Below are 13,470 nucleotides of genomic sequence, written 5' to 3' on the forward strand. Positions count from 1 at the left end.
CCACTGTGCAGCGTTTCTCCCTACCAGCCAGATCTCTGATTTGCTCACGTTAAGTTGGAGGTAGTTGGTGGTCATCCAGTCTGCTATGGCTGTTAGGTCCTCCCTGAATCTGAGCACGTCCTGCGTGGAGTCGTCTGATAGTGCCACGACTAACTGTGTGTCATCTGCGTAAGAGACCACGGTTAGTCCTCTGCTCCTATCCACTGCAGCTAAGGGTTGGATGTAGATATTATATAGGGTAGGGCTAAGAGCCGATCCTTGTGGAACCCCTTGATGGATGGCATGTACATTAGAGCTGAAAGGAGGCACTGATACCTGAAAGGTTCTCTTGGATAGAAAGGAAACAAACCAGCCCATGGCCGGACCCCCAATGCCAGCCTCCTTAAGGCGCTGCTGCAGGATCTGGTGGGACACTGTATCGAATTCAGCGCTCAGATCTAGCAGCATCAGAGCTGATGTTTGCCCTGCATCCAGTGCACCCCTTAGATGTTCAGTCACAGCCATGAGAGCAGTCTCCATGCTGTGACGAGGGCGGAACCCATTCTGTGAAGGGTCAAGCAGGTTCATGTTTTCAATGAACCGTGTAAGAATGGAATTAATATAGGCTTCAGCAATTTTGGATACAAATGGTAGGGGAGAGATGGGGAGGTAGTTCTCTGGTTTAGAGGCATCTAATGTGGCTTTTTTTAGTGGAGGGTGGCCAGTTTCCAGGCCCTGGGGACTACAGCCGTGGACATGGACATATTGATCAACTTGCAGAATGGGGAAAGAAACAAAGGCAAGCAGTTGGTCAGGGTTAAAGGGGTCTGCAGGGGAGCCTGATTTAATTTTCCTGCATATCATGAGCATTTCCTCTTTTGAGAGTGCTGGAAAAGCCAAGAGAGTATGGACAGCTGGAGGCCCAAATGCAGGGCCTATCCTAATCTCAAAATGGGAAAAAGTTCTGTAGATGTTCTCAACCTTCTTAACGAGGAAGGTGGCCATGGCCTTGCATTGCTGATTTGAGGAGAGGGAAGGTGCTTTAGGTTGCCCCAATGATTTAAGATCATTAAGTATGGGGAAAATGCATTTGGCTGGGTTGGTTCGTGGAAAGAGCATCGTGATGGAAGCCTCCAAAGTATGGACTGTTCTTCCTCTCAACAATGAGTCCAGCCTCCTCTCATTCAGGAAGGCCGTAAAGACCTGGTTATTCAAATCCAGGTAACTCTTCTGGCACCTTTTTTGACACTCGCAGCTGAAACAAAACAGCACTTAGACGCCTCAGGGCAATAATGTGCTATACAAATAAAATTAACATAACATAACTTTAAAACTGCCCAGTGCTCCTAATGTGCTTACATAAGAACACTGACATTCTTATGTTTTGGAAGCATGACTATGGTTTAATGATCAGTTACAGTTAAAACTACAAGTTAGTTAAGCCATATTAATTAATTAATCAATGACAGTGCTTAGTAATCTTGGACAGCCACCACCAAAAAAAACTGGGAATCCCTCTGCCATTTTCATGAAAGCAACATCTGGTCCATCACCACTCTGGTAAACTGTACCTGTTTATTACATAATCACAGGGGCATAGCTTGGTCTGTAAGATTGAGGGTGGGGGGACTTCAGATTTCCCGGCAGTCACGCTGGCGTATACATTATACAACAAGGAGGCTGTATGAGAGGGGCTTAAAGGGCAGTGGAAAGGGAGAGGAATGGGAATGGTATGAGTACTAATTGAGAGAAACACAATATGTTGTGAAATAATCAACATTTTTCAAATCAGAGATGCGAGTGTGTGTGTGTGCGCGTGGGTGAGTGTGTGTAAAACTCACATGTGTAATCCGACAGACACCTCACCATACCCGACTGAAAGCATCTGTACCAAACTATTCATCAGAAAATACACCTATTAGGGGGTGTAGACCCCAAACATCCCCCTTGAAGTTATGATTAACATGGAAAACAAATGGCAAAAGATAGGCCTGACTCCCTGTCCTCTCTAAGCCATATGGAATACGGGTAGTTGTGTCCACACAGGCAAAGGAAAGCAGTGAGCCTTCCTCCCCCTTTCCACCATCTCAAACACACTATGGCACCTCCTGCCCCTGGAGAAGGGCACCGTCCTGCCCTCACTGCCGACGAGACTGGGAATGGATGGCTTTGTCCCTTTCTGTGCTTTCTGAAATCCTGCAGCATGTCTCCCTAGCCACAAGGCAAGGCGGCTGCTCCAGGCACCCGTTTGATAATTCTGATAAAAAACGAATGCCTCCAGCAATCCACGAGGAGCTCTAATTTGCCTGACCTTTGTTTTTAGTGCGGTAATGCGTGGCCAAGCATTGAAATAGGTTAGGCTAACCCGCAATGCGGTGCACTTGGCAGGGCTGGGAGTGAAGGCAGCGGTATGAGGGCTGCCACAAGGCACCATGTGCTCCTCCTGCCCACAGATGAGGCACCTGATGGCGGGTCAGGGCAGCACTAGTCACGTACAGCCTAATGCACTTGCATCTTGTGGTGTCACTAGTGAACTGGAGAGCTCCAAGCTATTCTCCACGTGCACAGAGCTCAGCTGGGGCTAGATTCAGAAAAGAGCTAGGCGGTCTTTCCAAGCATGAAACCACGCAACATCCTCCTATGGGGAACCGGAAGGGGATGGAAGTTACTGTGTTGTCTTAATATCATCTGTGGGCTCATCATGCTTGTCTCCAGGTTTCATTATTACTCAGCTCTATGAAGTTTATTTAAGCAATCTTTGAAAGGTTAAGGCAGAGACGCTTCAAGGCATGGGCCAGAAAAAAAATCTTTCTTTGTGAAGCCCATTTGGCCCTACAATAAGGACCAAGAATCAGTAATGGATGTTTAGTTCAATTTCCAATTAATAGTCAATCCAATGTGTATGCATTTCAGGAGAATATTAAAAAGATACAAGATTACAGCTGACAAGCTGAAATATCTCCATCAGTTCAGTCTCAATAGGACAAATTTATCACAGCCACAGCAATACAGAAACTGAGAATTAGAAATAGGTGTTCCTTAAAGAAACTCCGATTCTCTCTCCTAAACATGAATACGTTCTAAAGTAATCTAATCAAGATCTAAGTTGGAATAAGAATGGTTAATAGAATAGGGTCTGAGGGAAATTTCAGAAGTGCGAGAAGGTGTCAGCCTAGTTACGCAACAGGAATAAGTGTTTAGCCTGAAGCTTCACACTTGTGGGAATAAAGGAAGCAGAGAGGTCTGTACCCCTCAAAGTCTATGGGAATCGACTCTCTTCTAACAGTGTGAACACTATTGTATCTCTTTCCACCCCACCAGGAACCAATTCTTTCTCTTCTTGTGTTGTGCATTTGTAGCATTACCAGTTACTGCAACCTTGAGCATTACTCGTTCCTGACACGCAATGAATAGGAGGCCACATCTGCTCATTAGGTCTTCACATTTCTTGCTGGGATTCCTCCTGTCAGACCTTACTATCTAGAAACTAATATAAACAAAACACTCCTTTCTCTAGGTAATGAAACCTTGAGAATGTGCATGCAAAAGAAAGAACACCCAAGCAAAGCAAATTACAAAACCACAAGTCCTTTATTCAGGCTAATTTTAAATAAACACCAGGAGGCTTATTTACAAGCCCCTTGCACGGCCGGTGCATCTCTTTTAATACGGGGAAAAGGGACGTACAGGCGGCTCAAGGGGCTTGTAAATAATGTGTAATAATGTGCATTTCAAATACATGGTTATACTTGTGCACGGGTAACTCAAGGTCAAATGCAAAATGTGAGTAAAAGCATACATGATTACACTTTCAAATGTGTAATTCAGAATATATGTAACTGTGACCTAAAGTATAAATGCAGCTTGAATACAGAACACATCTTCATGTTAAACGGAACATTAGTGCACACGTTCATAAAACTCTAGATTCTACAGTAAATACATTTAAATAATGCGTTTATATGTTCACACACGTTAATCTTATTAAGGCGCACAGTAGATATAATGTCAAAATATAAATGCAGATTGCGCAATGATGACATGTAAGGGATGGAGTCTAAGGAATGGTTGACCTTCAAGAAATGTGAACGCCCACCCTTCCCACCCTGGAAATGTTCACAGATTTGCACCACTCATGACTGGGAGCAAATACGTTTCTGGAGTGTGAAGGGGAACAGAATACTCCAAGCATTGTGGGCTGGGAGGAAACGTTTCTCCAGCCAGAATAACGTTTTTCCTATTCTGAAAAAAGTGGTGAGAAGCCAGTTGCTTTGATTTCCCCCAATATAGATTTGACCTCTGTGTGTTTACTGCCCTAGGGAAATACCAACATAAAAGTAAGTCACATGACTTTCCTAACAGTGCGCCTGGAAAAATACAACTGTTGCAGCTCACCAGTGGATTCCTGGAAGGGTTTGTACATATTCAAATTGCATAAACTCAACTTGTGTGTACAAGGATTTATGACTTTTTCTTGTAATTTAGGCCCCAAATGTTTTCACTTGTGCACTCTTGAAAGAACTCCAGCCTTCACAGAAATCACTAGTTGGATGATTCATTGCTTGATAGTACCAAAGTGTATCGAATCTCACATCTACTTCCTTTTATCAAATTGTATTGTGGGCACTGAAATATAACACTGGCTATGAAAATGTCTTGAGAGGAGCAACAAAGTAAAGACACGCTTTTGTTCAAAATGCAGCACATGGATAAAAACTTAGAGCACATTAAAGCAGCAATGCAAAAACAAGTCAGATTGTCAACATACAGAGTAAATGTATTGTTTCTCCTCCATCCACGCATGAGCATAGCTGCAAAGTAGGCCATGTCGTGTCTGACGCCTGTAACCACTTTTTGCTGTTAGGCGACTTAAGTTTGGGATTTGTAGTTTTGCTTTTAGCATTTTAGATTTGGGTTTAAAATTCAAAGCATGACAAATGCTGCTAGCCAAACACCACGGCCTGGATGAGGGTGGCATGCATGACATGGGGCATCTTTCAAATGATAATGACGTGTGCATGTATACGAATTGTGCTTGTCTGTATTTTATGTGAGTGCATTTGCTGTTTTAAATATGGGATCAACCCTTAATTGAAACTGTGAAATGTGGGAGTGTGCTGAAGCCAGCAGAGTGGCTTAGGGTTGGCTGTTGTTGCCTTTTGCTCCAACACGCCAATGCTTATTATTCTATTTCTCTACATTTAATTTAGAACATTTAACCCTCAATAGGTGTAATGTTATGCTGTATTTCCCAGGACACGCGATATATAAGTAGTTAACAGCCCTCTCCCTCATTATAGGCCCTGGACTGCGACTTTGGCCTATGTACCGGGATAGGGTCTTTACCATCACAAAACACTCAACCACGTTACCGAGTGCCCTTCTTTGTCTTCCAAAATTTCAGAATGTGAGTAATTTATCCATAAGATGATCAGATGACTGAGCACACAGTGCTCCACTGCAATGCTTTAGTTTAACACCCTAGTGCATTGTGGTAGACGTGGTCCTCGTATACTTAGATTCCAAATAAACTAATTCACCTAAAAACAATGATTTGTAAGATGATGGTCCAGGACTTGAGTGTTTCATCCTTGATGACAAGGGATCATCTGGTGACCTTACTGTGACGCGGTGGAGAAGCAAGGAGTAGGAGAGCAATAGGGTCTTAGGCACTTTGTTTTATTGACGGCTCACAAAAAGGAAGTGGAACAAATGTCTTTTAAAGTAAACCATAAACAAAAGAATCGGGCGACTCTCCGTCCGAGGTCCTTTCCAGGACAGGTCTAGGTCAGGCTTCAGTCTTCTGTCTTGCCACACGAAAAGGGGAAGAGAAGCGTCTCTTTGCCTTGGCGATCCGCCGGTGATTCCCCAAAAGAGAAAGAAAACAAAAAAAACTATATATAAAGGCCGTCGTTATGCGGAGAAGCGTTCTTTAGGAAGGGGAGTGAGGGAGCACCAGTTTTCCTGCCCGGCTCCGTGTGTGTGAAAGGATTGGGGTAGGGTGGTGGCGTGCTCGGGGATCCTTTACTACGGGGTGCTAGGGCTCTCCCTTTTGGCTCCTCGTCTCACCCCCTGGCTCCCGCCCCGAGCAGGTGTATTCCAGATAGCCCCTAGGGTCCCCCGTACCTTGTCAAGCCATGCCCCTCCAGGGACATGGCTCGCGTGCTGGCGGTACCGGATGAGGTCCGGCTCCCTTCTTTCAGCTGGTCCCTCGGTCCTCAGCGGAATCGTCCGGTCGTCGTCGCGGTCCCTCTTGGCCTCTGGGTCAATTTCCTCGTCCCAGGCGCGCGGCGGTATCCACCAGGTCTGGAGGGCTTCGTCCGTGGCTCTTCTCTCCGTCGCTCCCGGCGTCGTCTGCCTTGCTCCGTCTTCTTCCGTGTTTTTAGGGTCCGCCTCCGGGTCAGGTGATCGGATCAGCTGGTGTGCTTTTTCCTGACGTCTTATCTCTGGGTTAAAGGGGAAGAGACCTGACGAGTCCGCTCCCGGCTGTAAGAGGAGACAAGGAGAGAGGTAAGCGGGAAACGGGTCTTCCGGCGGTCCGTCTGGGGACGGCCCGTCACACATCCCTTCCCCAGCATGTTCCCGATCGGGGAACAGAGGGACGCGGGAAAGAAAGTCTGTGTTCCCGTTGTCCACCCCCTTCCGATGCCTGACCTCGAAGGAGAAGGGTTGCAGGGAAAGGAACCAGCGAAGGATGCGAGGGTTATGACCCTTGTTGCGGCTCATCCACAGTAAGGGGGCATGGTCCGTATATAGTATGAAGTGGGAGCCTTCCAAGTAATAGCGCAGTTTATCAATAGCCCACTTCAGGGCCAAGCATTCTTTCTCGATGATAGGGTATCGCTATTCCCTCGGGAATAACTTGTGACTGAGAAATATGATAGGATGCTCTACGTTGTTGGCGGACAGTTGGGACAAGACAGCCCCCAACCCATGCTCCGAAGCATCAGTGTGGAGAATGAAGGGTTTGGTGAAGTCTGGTGAATGGAGCACCGGACTGGAGGTTATGGCTTGTTTCAGGAGGTGAAAGGCGTTCAGGACAGCTGGGGAGGGGTGGTTGAGTGCGGCGGGGGGTGTCCCTTTCTGGAGGAGGTTTGTGAGGGGGGATGCAATCTCTGAATACTGGGGTATAAACCTCCTATAATAACCAAGGAGGCCTAGAAACGCCCTCACCTCTTTTCGTGTCTGGGGAAAGGGTGTCGCTGTTATGGCCCTGACCTTCTCCTCCTGTGGTTCTATAAGGCCTTCCCCCAACCGATATCCCAAGTACCTGACCTTCTGGAACCCTACAGTCGACTTCTTAGCGTTGACATGCAACCCTGCCTGGTCTAGGGCCTGTAGGACTCTTTCCAGGTGTAGGAGGTGTTCCTCCCAGGAGGGACTGAAAACGACGATGTCGTCTAGGTATGCTGAGGAGTATTGTTGATGTCCTGCTAGGACCCTATTCATAAGCCGCTGGAAGGTGGCAGGTGCCCCATGCAGACCGAAGGGTAAGACAGTGAATTCGTAGAGGCCCATGGGTGTAGAAAAGGCCGTTTTCTCCCGATCCTCAGGCCTGAGGGGAACCTGCCAATATCCTTTGGTTAGGTCGATGGTGGTGATGTACTGTGCGGTTCCGAGCCTCTCTATCAGTTCGTCTATGCGTGGGAGGGGGTAGGCGTCGCACTTAGAGATCGCATTGATCGCACGGAAGTCCATGCAAAATCTGACCGAACCGTCTGGTTTAGGGACCAACACAATCGGGGATGACCAGTCACTTTGTGAGGGCTTGATGACTTTTAACTCTAGCATGTTCTCTACCTCTTTTTGTATAGCTTCCCGTCTGGCTGCAGGTATGCGATATGGTTTGAGTCGTACTCGTTTCCCGGGGACAGTGTCTATACGGTGCTCAGCCAGGGTGGTTTTCCCAGGACGGTCAGAAAAGAGGTGCGAATATTTGTGTAGGACCCTGTGTAGGGAGACCCTCTGTTCTGCCAAGAGGTCAGGATTCACCACTAGGTGACATAGGGTGGAGGCGTCGCCCGTAAGGGGTTCGATAGAGTGAATCTCCTTGGGGAGAGGACCCAGCCATTTCTTCAGGAGATTAATGTGGTACAGTTGGGTACGACGGGGTGTGATTTGTATGCGGTAGGTGGTAAGCCCGACTTTCTCCAGAATTTTAAAAGGGCCTTGCCAATCAGACCGTACCTTAGCTAGTGAAGAAGGCAATAGGACCAGGACCCAGTCCCCTTTTTCTAGGACCCTCCACTTTTTCCCTTTATCATAGATGGTTTGTTGTTTTCGCTGAGCTCTTTCAAGGTTGGAGTCAGCAAAGTCCCTGAGTTTTCCTAGCTTAGAGCGCAGCCTCCGGGTACAGTCAAGGAAGGTCCGGGTCTCCTCTTCCGTTTCGTGTTCCCAACTTTCCTTGGTTATCTCCAGGAGACTGCGGGGTTCTCTCCCATATAAGAGTTGGAACGGGGAACACCCTAAGCTGTCTTGGGGTTGGCTCCTGATGGCATACAGGGCCAGGGGAAGTAGGAGATCCCATTCTCTGCCCTCCACAGCCAAGAGTTTTTTTAAGGTCAATTTCAACGTGGCATTGTAGCGCTCACACAACCCGTCTGTCTGGGGGTGATAGACTGAGGTCTTCAAGTGGGTGATGTCTAAGGTCTTGCAGATTTGTCTCATCAACCGAGACACAAAAGGCGTTCCTTGGTCCGTTAATATCTCCCTGGGGATCCCTACCCGAGAAAATAACTCTATCAGCTTCGTGCTGATATTCTGGGTAGTAGGGGTCCGTAGGGGAAAAGCCTCAGGGTACCTTGTAGCGTAGTCGACTACTACTAGGGCGTACAAACAACCGCTCTTGGTGCGTGGCAAGGGTCCTATGAGATCCATCGCTACCCTCTCAAAGGGCCGGCCTATGATTGGTTGGGGTTGTAAGGGGACACCCGGGGGCCTGTAAGGGTTTTTTCTTTGACATACCTCACACTCCCGACAAAAGTTAGTAACCTTAGAAAAAATGCCTGGCCAGTAGAAATGTTGTAAAATCATCTGTGTGGTTTTCTGTGCTCCCCTATGTCCGGCTAGTAAATGAGTGTGGGCGTAAAACAGTACTTGCTCTCGGAAGCTTTGGGGAACCAGTAGCTGAGGATTTCCTCCCTTTTCTCCCTGTCTGTACAAGAGGTCTTTTTCTATGATGAACCTGGGCTACGTGACAGGGGGGTTGGTCTTTGTTTCTTTGGCCTGAGTCCAGGCATTCTGCAGGGTGGGATCATTCAGCTGACAGAACCGAAAACTACCATCCTAAAGCCACGGCCTCTGAGTTAGCAACGATGAGGGGACCGGACTCGGAAGGCTAGGGGCTTGTACATGGCACCGTAAGAGAGAAAGAAAGTCTGGGTTGTCCTGCCCAACTATCATCTCCTCAGGGCGGGAAGGCACTATACCCATTTTAGCGTTCAGCACCCTCCCACTGGGTAGCCTGATGGGAACTGTGGACAGGGGATAGACCTTGACATCTCCGTGTACACACCTGATGGGCACAGTTTCCATATGAGAGTGTTCTAACGGAGGTAAGATGGAAGTACGAATGACTGACTGGCGGCAGCCAGAGTCTAACAGGGCTTTTATAGGGACGTTGTTCACAGTCACACTTACATAAAAGGCCGGGCCCAGTTCATCTGTATACAGGATGGGACGGGGAAGATAGCTCACATCCATTGGCTCGTCTGTTACCTTCCTCCGTGGGCAAAGCCGCGCGATGTGGCCCCACTCCCCACACTCAAAACACTGGGGACCCCTTGATGAGACAGGCTCGGGACGGTACTGTCGAGGTCTGGGTGAGGGTTCTGGTCCGAGACGCGGTGTTTTTTTCTCGGGTGAGGGGCAGGGGCACGAGAGGATTTCTCTACTTCCCAGGGGTAGGAGCGGGGCTGCGCCCGGTAGTAGGATGTGGCCATATTGAGTGCTTCTTCTGGAGACAACCCCGAATGTTGTTTTAGCCACCTTTGTATAGGATAGGGAAGGGCTTCAAAGAACTGTTCCAAATAGATCTGTTCCATGATCTCTTCTTTATTGTGTAAGTCCGGTCTAAGCCACTTGTCAGCAGCGGCCTTTAGTTTGAAGTAGAGCGTCTTGGGATTATTGGCCGCGGACCAGCGTTCCTTTTTAAACCGGACCCGATACGCCTCAGGGTCTAGGCCCAAGTGGTCCAACACGACACGTTTTATCTCCAGATACGGAGCGTTACCATGGGGGTTGGCCACTTGGTAGGCGGCTTGGGCCTCTCCCGTGAGTAACGGGGCCAAAAAGAAGGGCCACTTGACTTCGGGCCATCCTGACGCCCGTGCGGCCCTCTCAAAATTCAACAAAAAGGAATCAGGATCCTCCCCAGGCTGATACTTCTGTAAGGACACGTGCGGCCCAGTGCTTGCTTTGTTTTGTAATTGCACAACCAATTCCTGACGGTCGTCAGCCACCTTCCGAAGGCGCTCTACTTGTCCCGCTATACTGTCCTTGAACATGGCCCTGTCGGCTTGGGCGGACGTCATCTGTTTTTCAACGGCCCACTCCAGCTTCTCCTGGCCACGGATCAGTTGTTGAATCAAGTTCTCCATTGTGGAGGCGTTATGATAATCCCACTTCTGGCACCACGTGTGACGCGGTGGAGAAGCAAGGAGTAGGAGAGCAATAGGGTCTTAGGCACTTTGTTTTATTGACGGCTCACAAAAAGGAAGTGGAACAAATGTCTTTTAAAGTAAACCATAAACAAAAGAATCGGGCGACTCTCCGTCCGAGGTCCTTTCCAGGACAGGTCTAGGTCAGGCTTCAGTCTTCTGTCTTGCCACACGAAAAGGGGAAGAGAAGCGTCTCTTTGCCTTGGCGATCCGCCGGTGATTCCCCAAAAGAGAAAGAAAACAAAAAAAACTATATATAAAGGCCGTCGTTATGCGGAGAAGCGTTCTTTAGGAAGGGGAGTGAGGGAGCACCAGTTTTCCTGCCCGGCACCGTGTGTGTGAAAGGATTGGGGTAGGGTGGTGGCGTGCTCGGGGATCCTTTACTACGGGGTGCTAGGGCTCTCCCTTTTGGCTCCTCGTCTCACCCCCTGGCTCCCGCCCCGAGCAGGTGTATTCCAGATAGCCCCTAGGGTCCCCCGTACCTTGTCAAGCCATGCCCCTCCAGGGACATGGCTCGCGTGCTGGCGGTACCGGATGAGGTCCGGCTCCCTTCTTTCAGCTGGTCCCTCGGTCCTCAGCGGAATCGTCCGGTCGTCGTCGCGGTCCCTCTTGGCCTCTGGGTCAGTTTCCTCGTCCCAGGCGCGTGGCGGTATCCACCAGGTCTGGAGGGCTTCGTCCGTGGCTCTTCTCTCCGTCGCTCCCGGTGTCGTCTGCCTTGCTCCGTCTTCTTCCGTGTTTTTAGGGTCCGCCTCCGGGTCAGGTGATCGGATCAGCTGGTGTGCTTCTTCCTGACGTCTTATCTCTGGGTTAAAGGGGAAGAGACCTGACGAGTCCGCTCCCGGCTGTAAGAGGAGACAAGGAGAGAGGTAAGCGGGAAACGGGTCTTCCGGCGGTCCGTCTGGGGACGGCCCGTCACACTTACTTATCCAGTCTAGGTATTTTTCATTGCATTCTGGTTCTTGTGGTCATGCTTTTACAATGGGGACATTAATGTAAGCTTGAAATCAGGACTGGCAGTGATGTCCAAGACTGATATGAGGTAAATCGACACACCTCTAACATCACCCTGTGCCCACCTTCTGCAAATCAATGCACCACCCTACTTCACATTATCATGTGCACCCTGTTGCACATCACATGTGCTGTTGAAGAGCCACCCCCTCCCCCACAGTAACTCCATATTTAATCACCATGGAGTTTTTGAGGGAAACACTGAAGATGTAATTAATTGAACAACATTTTGCTTTTGTTCCTTTTCTCCCAGGGATGGACCCAAGCAACTTAAACCACAAGAAGACTTTGGTGTGGAAACAGGTCTTCTCAAACCACGAAGCAGAGGACAACAGCTTCTCCTTGGTGATCCCGCGTGCCGGGTTCTACTTTGTTTACTGCCAGGTGGGATTCCGAAACAACAGCTGCCACAGCAGTGGAAGCTCATTGACTCTATACAGCCATCTCTATACGTACCATAGCTCTTACAAGAAGGACATCCTTCTGCTGCAGGCCATGGAGACTGTATGCAACTATGGAAACCACGCCACTGTCTGGTACACCTCCATCAACCAGGGGGCCTTGGTACAACTTGAAAAGAATCATCGCTTGTCCGTCAGAGTCAGTCATCCTGATCTGGTGGACTACCGTGAAGGGTATACCTTCTTCGGGGCTGTGGTGGTGTCATGATGTGGATAACAGATACAGAAAACCAGATATTGTATTGAGGACTATGAACCAAAAATGTATTTTATGGGCCACCTGTGAGATTTACATTTTAGCGGGTACTGTGGAAAATCAGATACCAGGCTAAAATATCTAAGTGTTGCTTCATAGCAAGTCAGTGCAATGCTTAAAATCGCTGCTTGATGTTGGTGTTCAGAATGAACCACTTTTATTAAGGGCGGGTTGGTACTGCTGTAGTCAACCGTGAGGAAATGAGGAATCTCCTATATCATGATATGCAGTGTTGTTATCTACACCCACCATCCTGAGGTCTTCTAGATCACTCCAGAACCCTTTAAAGCTCTGCAGAGTCTCCCCTCTCAGCCTCACACACCGGGTGCATCTCTGCACTGGCATTCAGCATTACTCCAATGCCATGCAAAGCTCCTCCAGTGCTACATGCACACTCCTAGCTCACCTATGAATATCATCAGAATTTGCCTTCATACACCCTGTATAGGTACTCACAGCTCACTTCCATCGACCCGCACACCCAGGGGGTTTTCAGATCCTTCATAGTCCGCATCCGAAAGCCTCAATCTTCCAGTTTGCATCAATAAACCGTACAAAAGTGGTAAATTTCAACTGATACTGCTCCATGGTCTTTAACTCCTCCTCGCCACTAAGATTTTATAGGCTTAGCATCCTATCGCTTGTACTGTCAAGGATTGACTATGGTAACTGTTGTAAATATTTAATATCTTAAATGCACTTACCAATCTTCCTCTCATGTATTAACCCTTCCTTTGTGTCCGTTCCCCATTCTTCCTTTGGAATACTCGTTGTGTTCTATGTGCTCGTTTCTAATCCAAGCTGCATTCCAGACTAGTCATTTGGTGTCTGGTCAGCTGGTGTGGTGTACGCTTTGTCTGTGCTCTGATAATAAATATCCTACTTACCGTGAAGAGGCTCCAGCGTTGTTACTTCAACAGCTTACATCAATTTGGCGACGATTTCCTGTGCTGACCGGACAAGAATGTGAGCCTCCAGCAGAGCAGACACCAGACAAGCAACACCCCTCCACAAGAATCCACGGCGTACCGCACTACCGCTGATCTCCTGAGACTACTATTCTGATCGACACATCCGCCGAAAATTTGGGAAGAAATTACGAGAC

At 48.4% G+C, this 13,470-nt stretch overlaps 1 protein-coding gene across 1 annotated transcript in view; it reads left to right on the plus strand.

Annotated features, from left to right (window-relative positions):
* LOC146830515 (lymphotoxin-beta-like) overlaps positions 1 to 13,255 on the plus strand; it is a 76,983-nt gene extending 63,728 nt beyond the window's left edge. The window contains exon 4 of the mRNA XM_085604717.1: positions 11,902 to 13,255. Within this exon, the coding sequence (XP_085460843.1) occupies positions 11,902 to 12,317 (416 nt within the window). The 3' untranslated portion in view covers positions 12,318 to 13,255. The remainder of the gene's footprint in view (positions 1 to 11,901) is intronic.
* The last annotated feature ends 215 nt before the right edge of the window (positions 13,256 to 13,470 follow it).

Source organism: Triturus cristatus, chromosome 5_1 (genome assembly GCF_964204655.1).
Source record: "Triturus cristatus chromosome 5_1, aTriCri1.1, whole genome shotgun sequence".
Classification (NCBI taxonomy): Eukaryota; Metazoa; Chordata; class Amphibia; order Caudata; family Salamandridae; genus Triturus; species Triturus cristatus.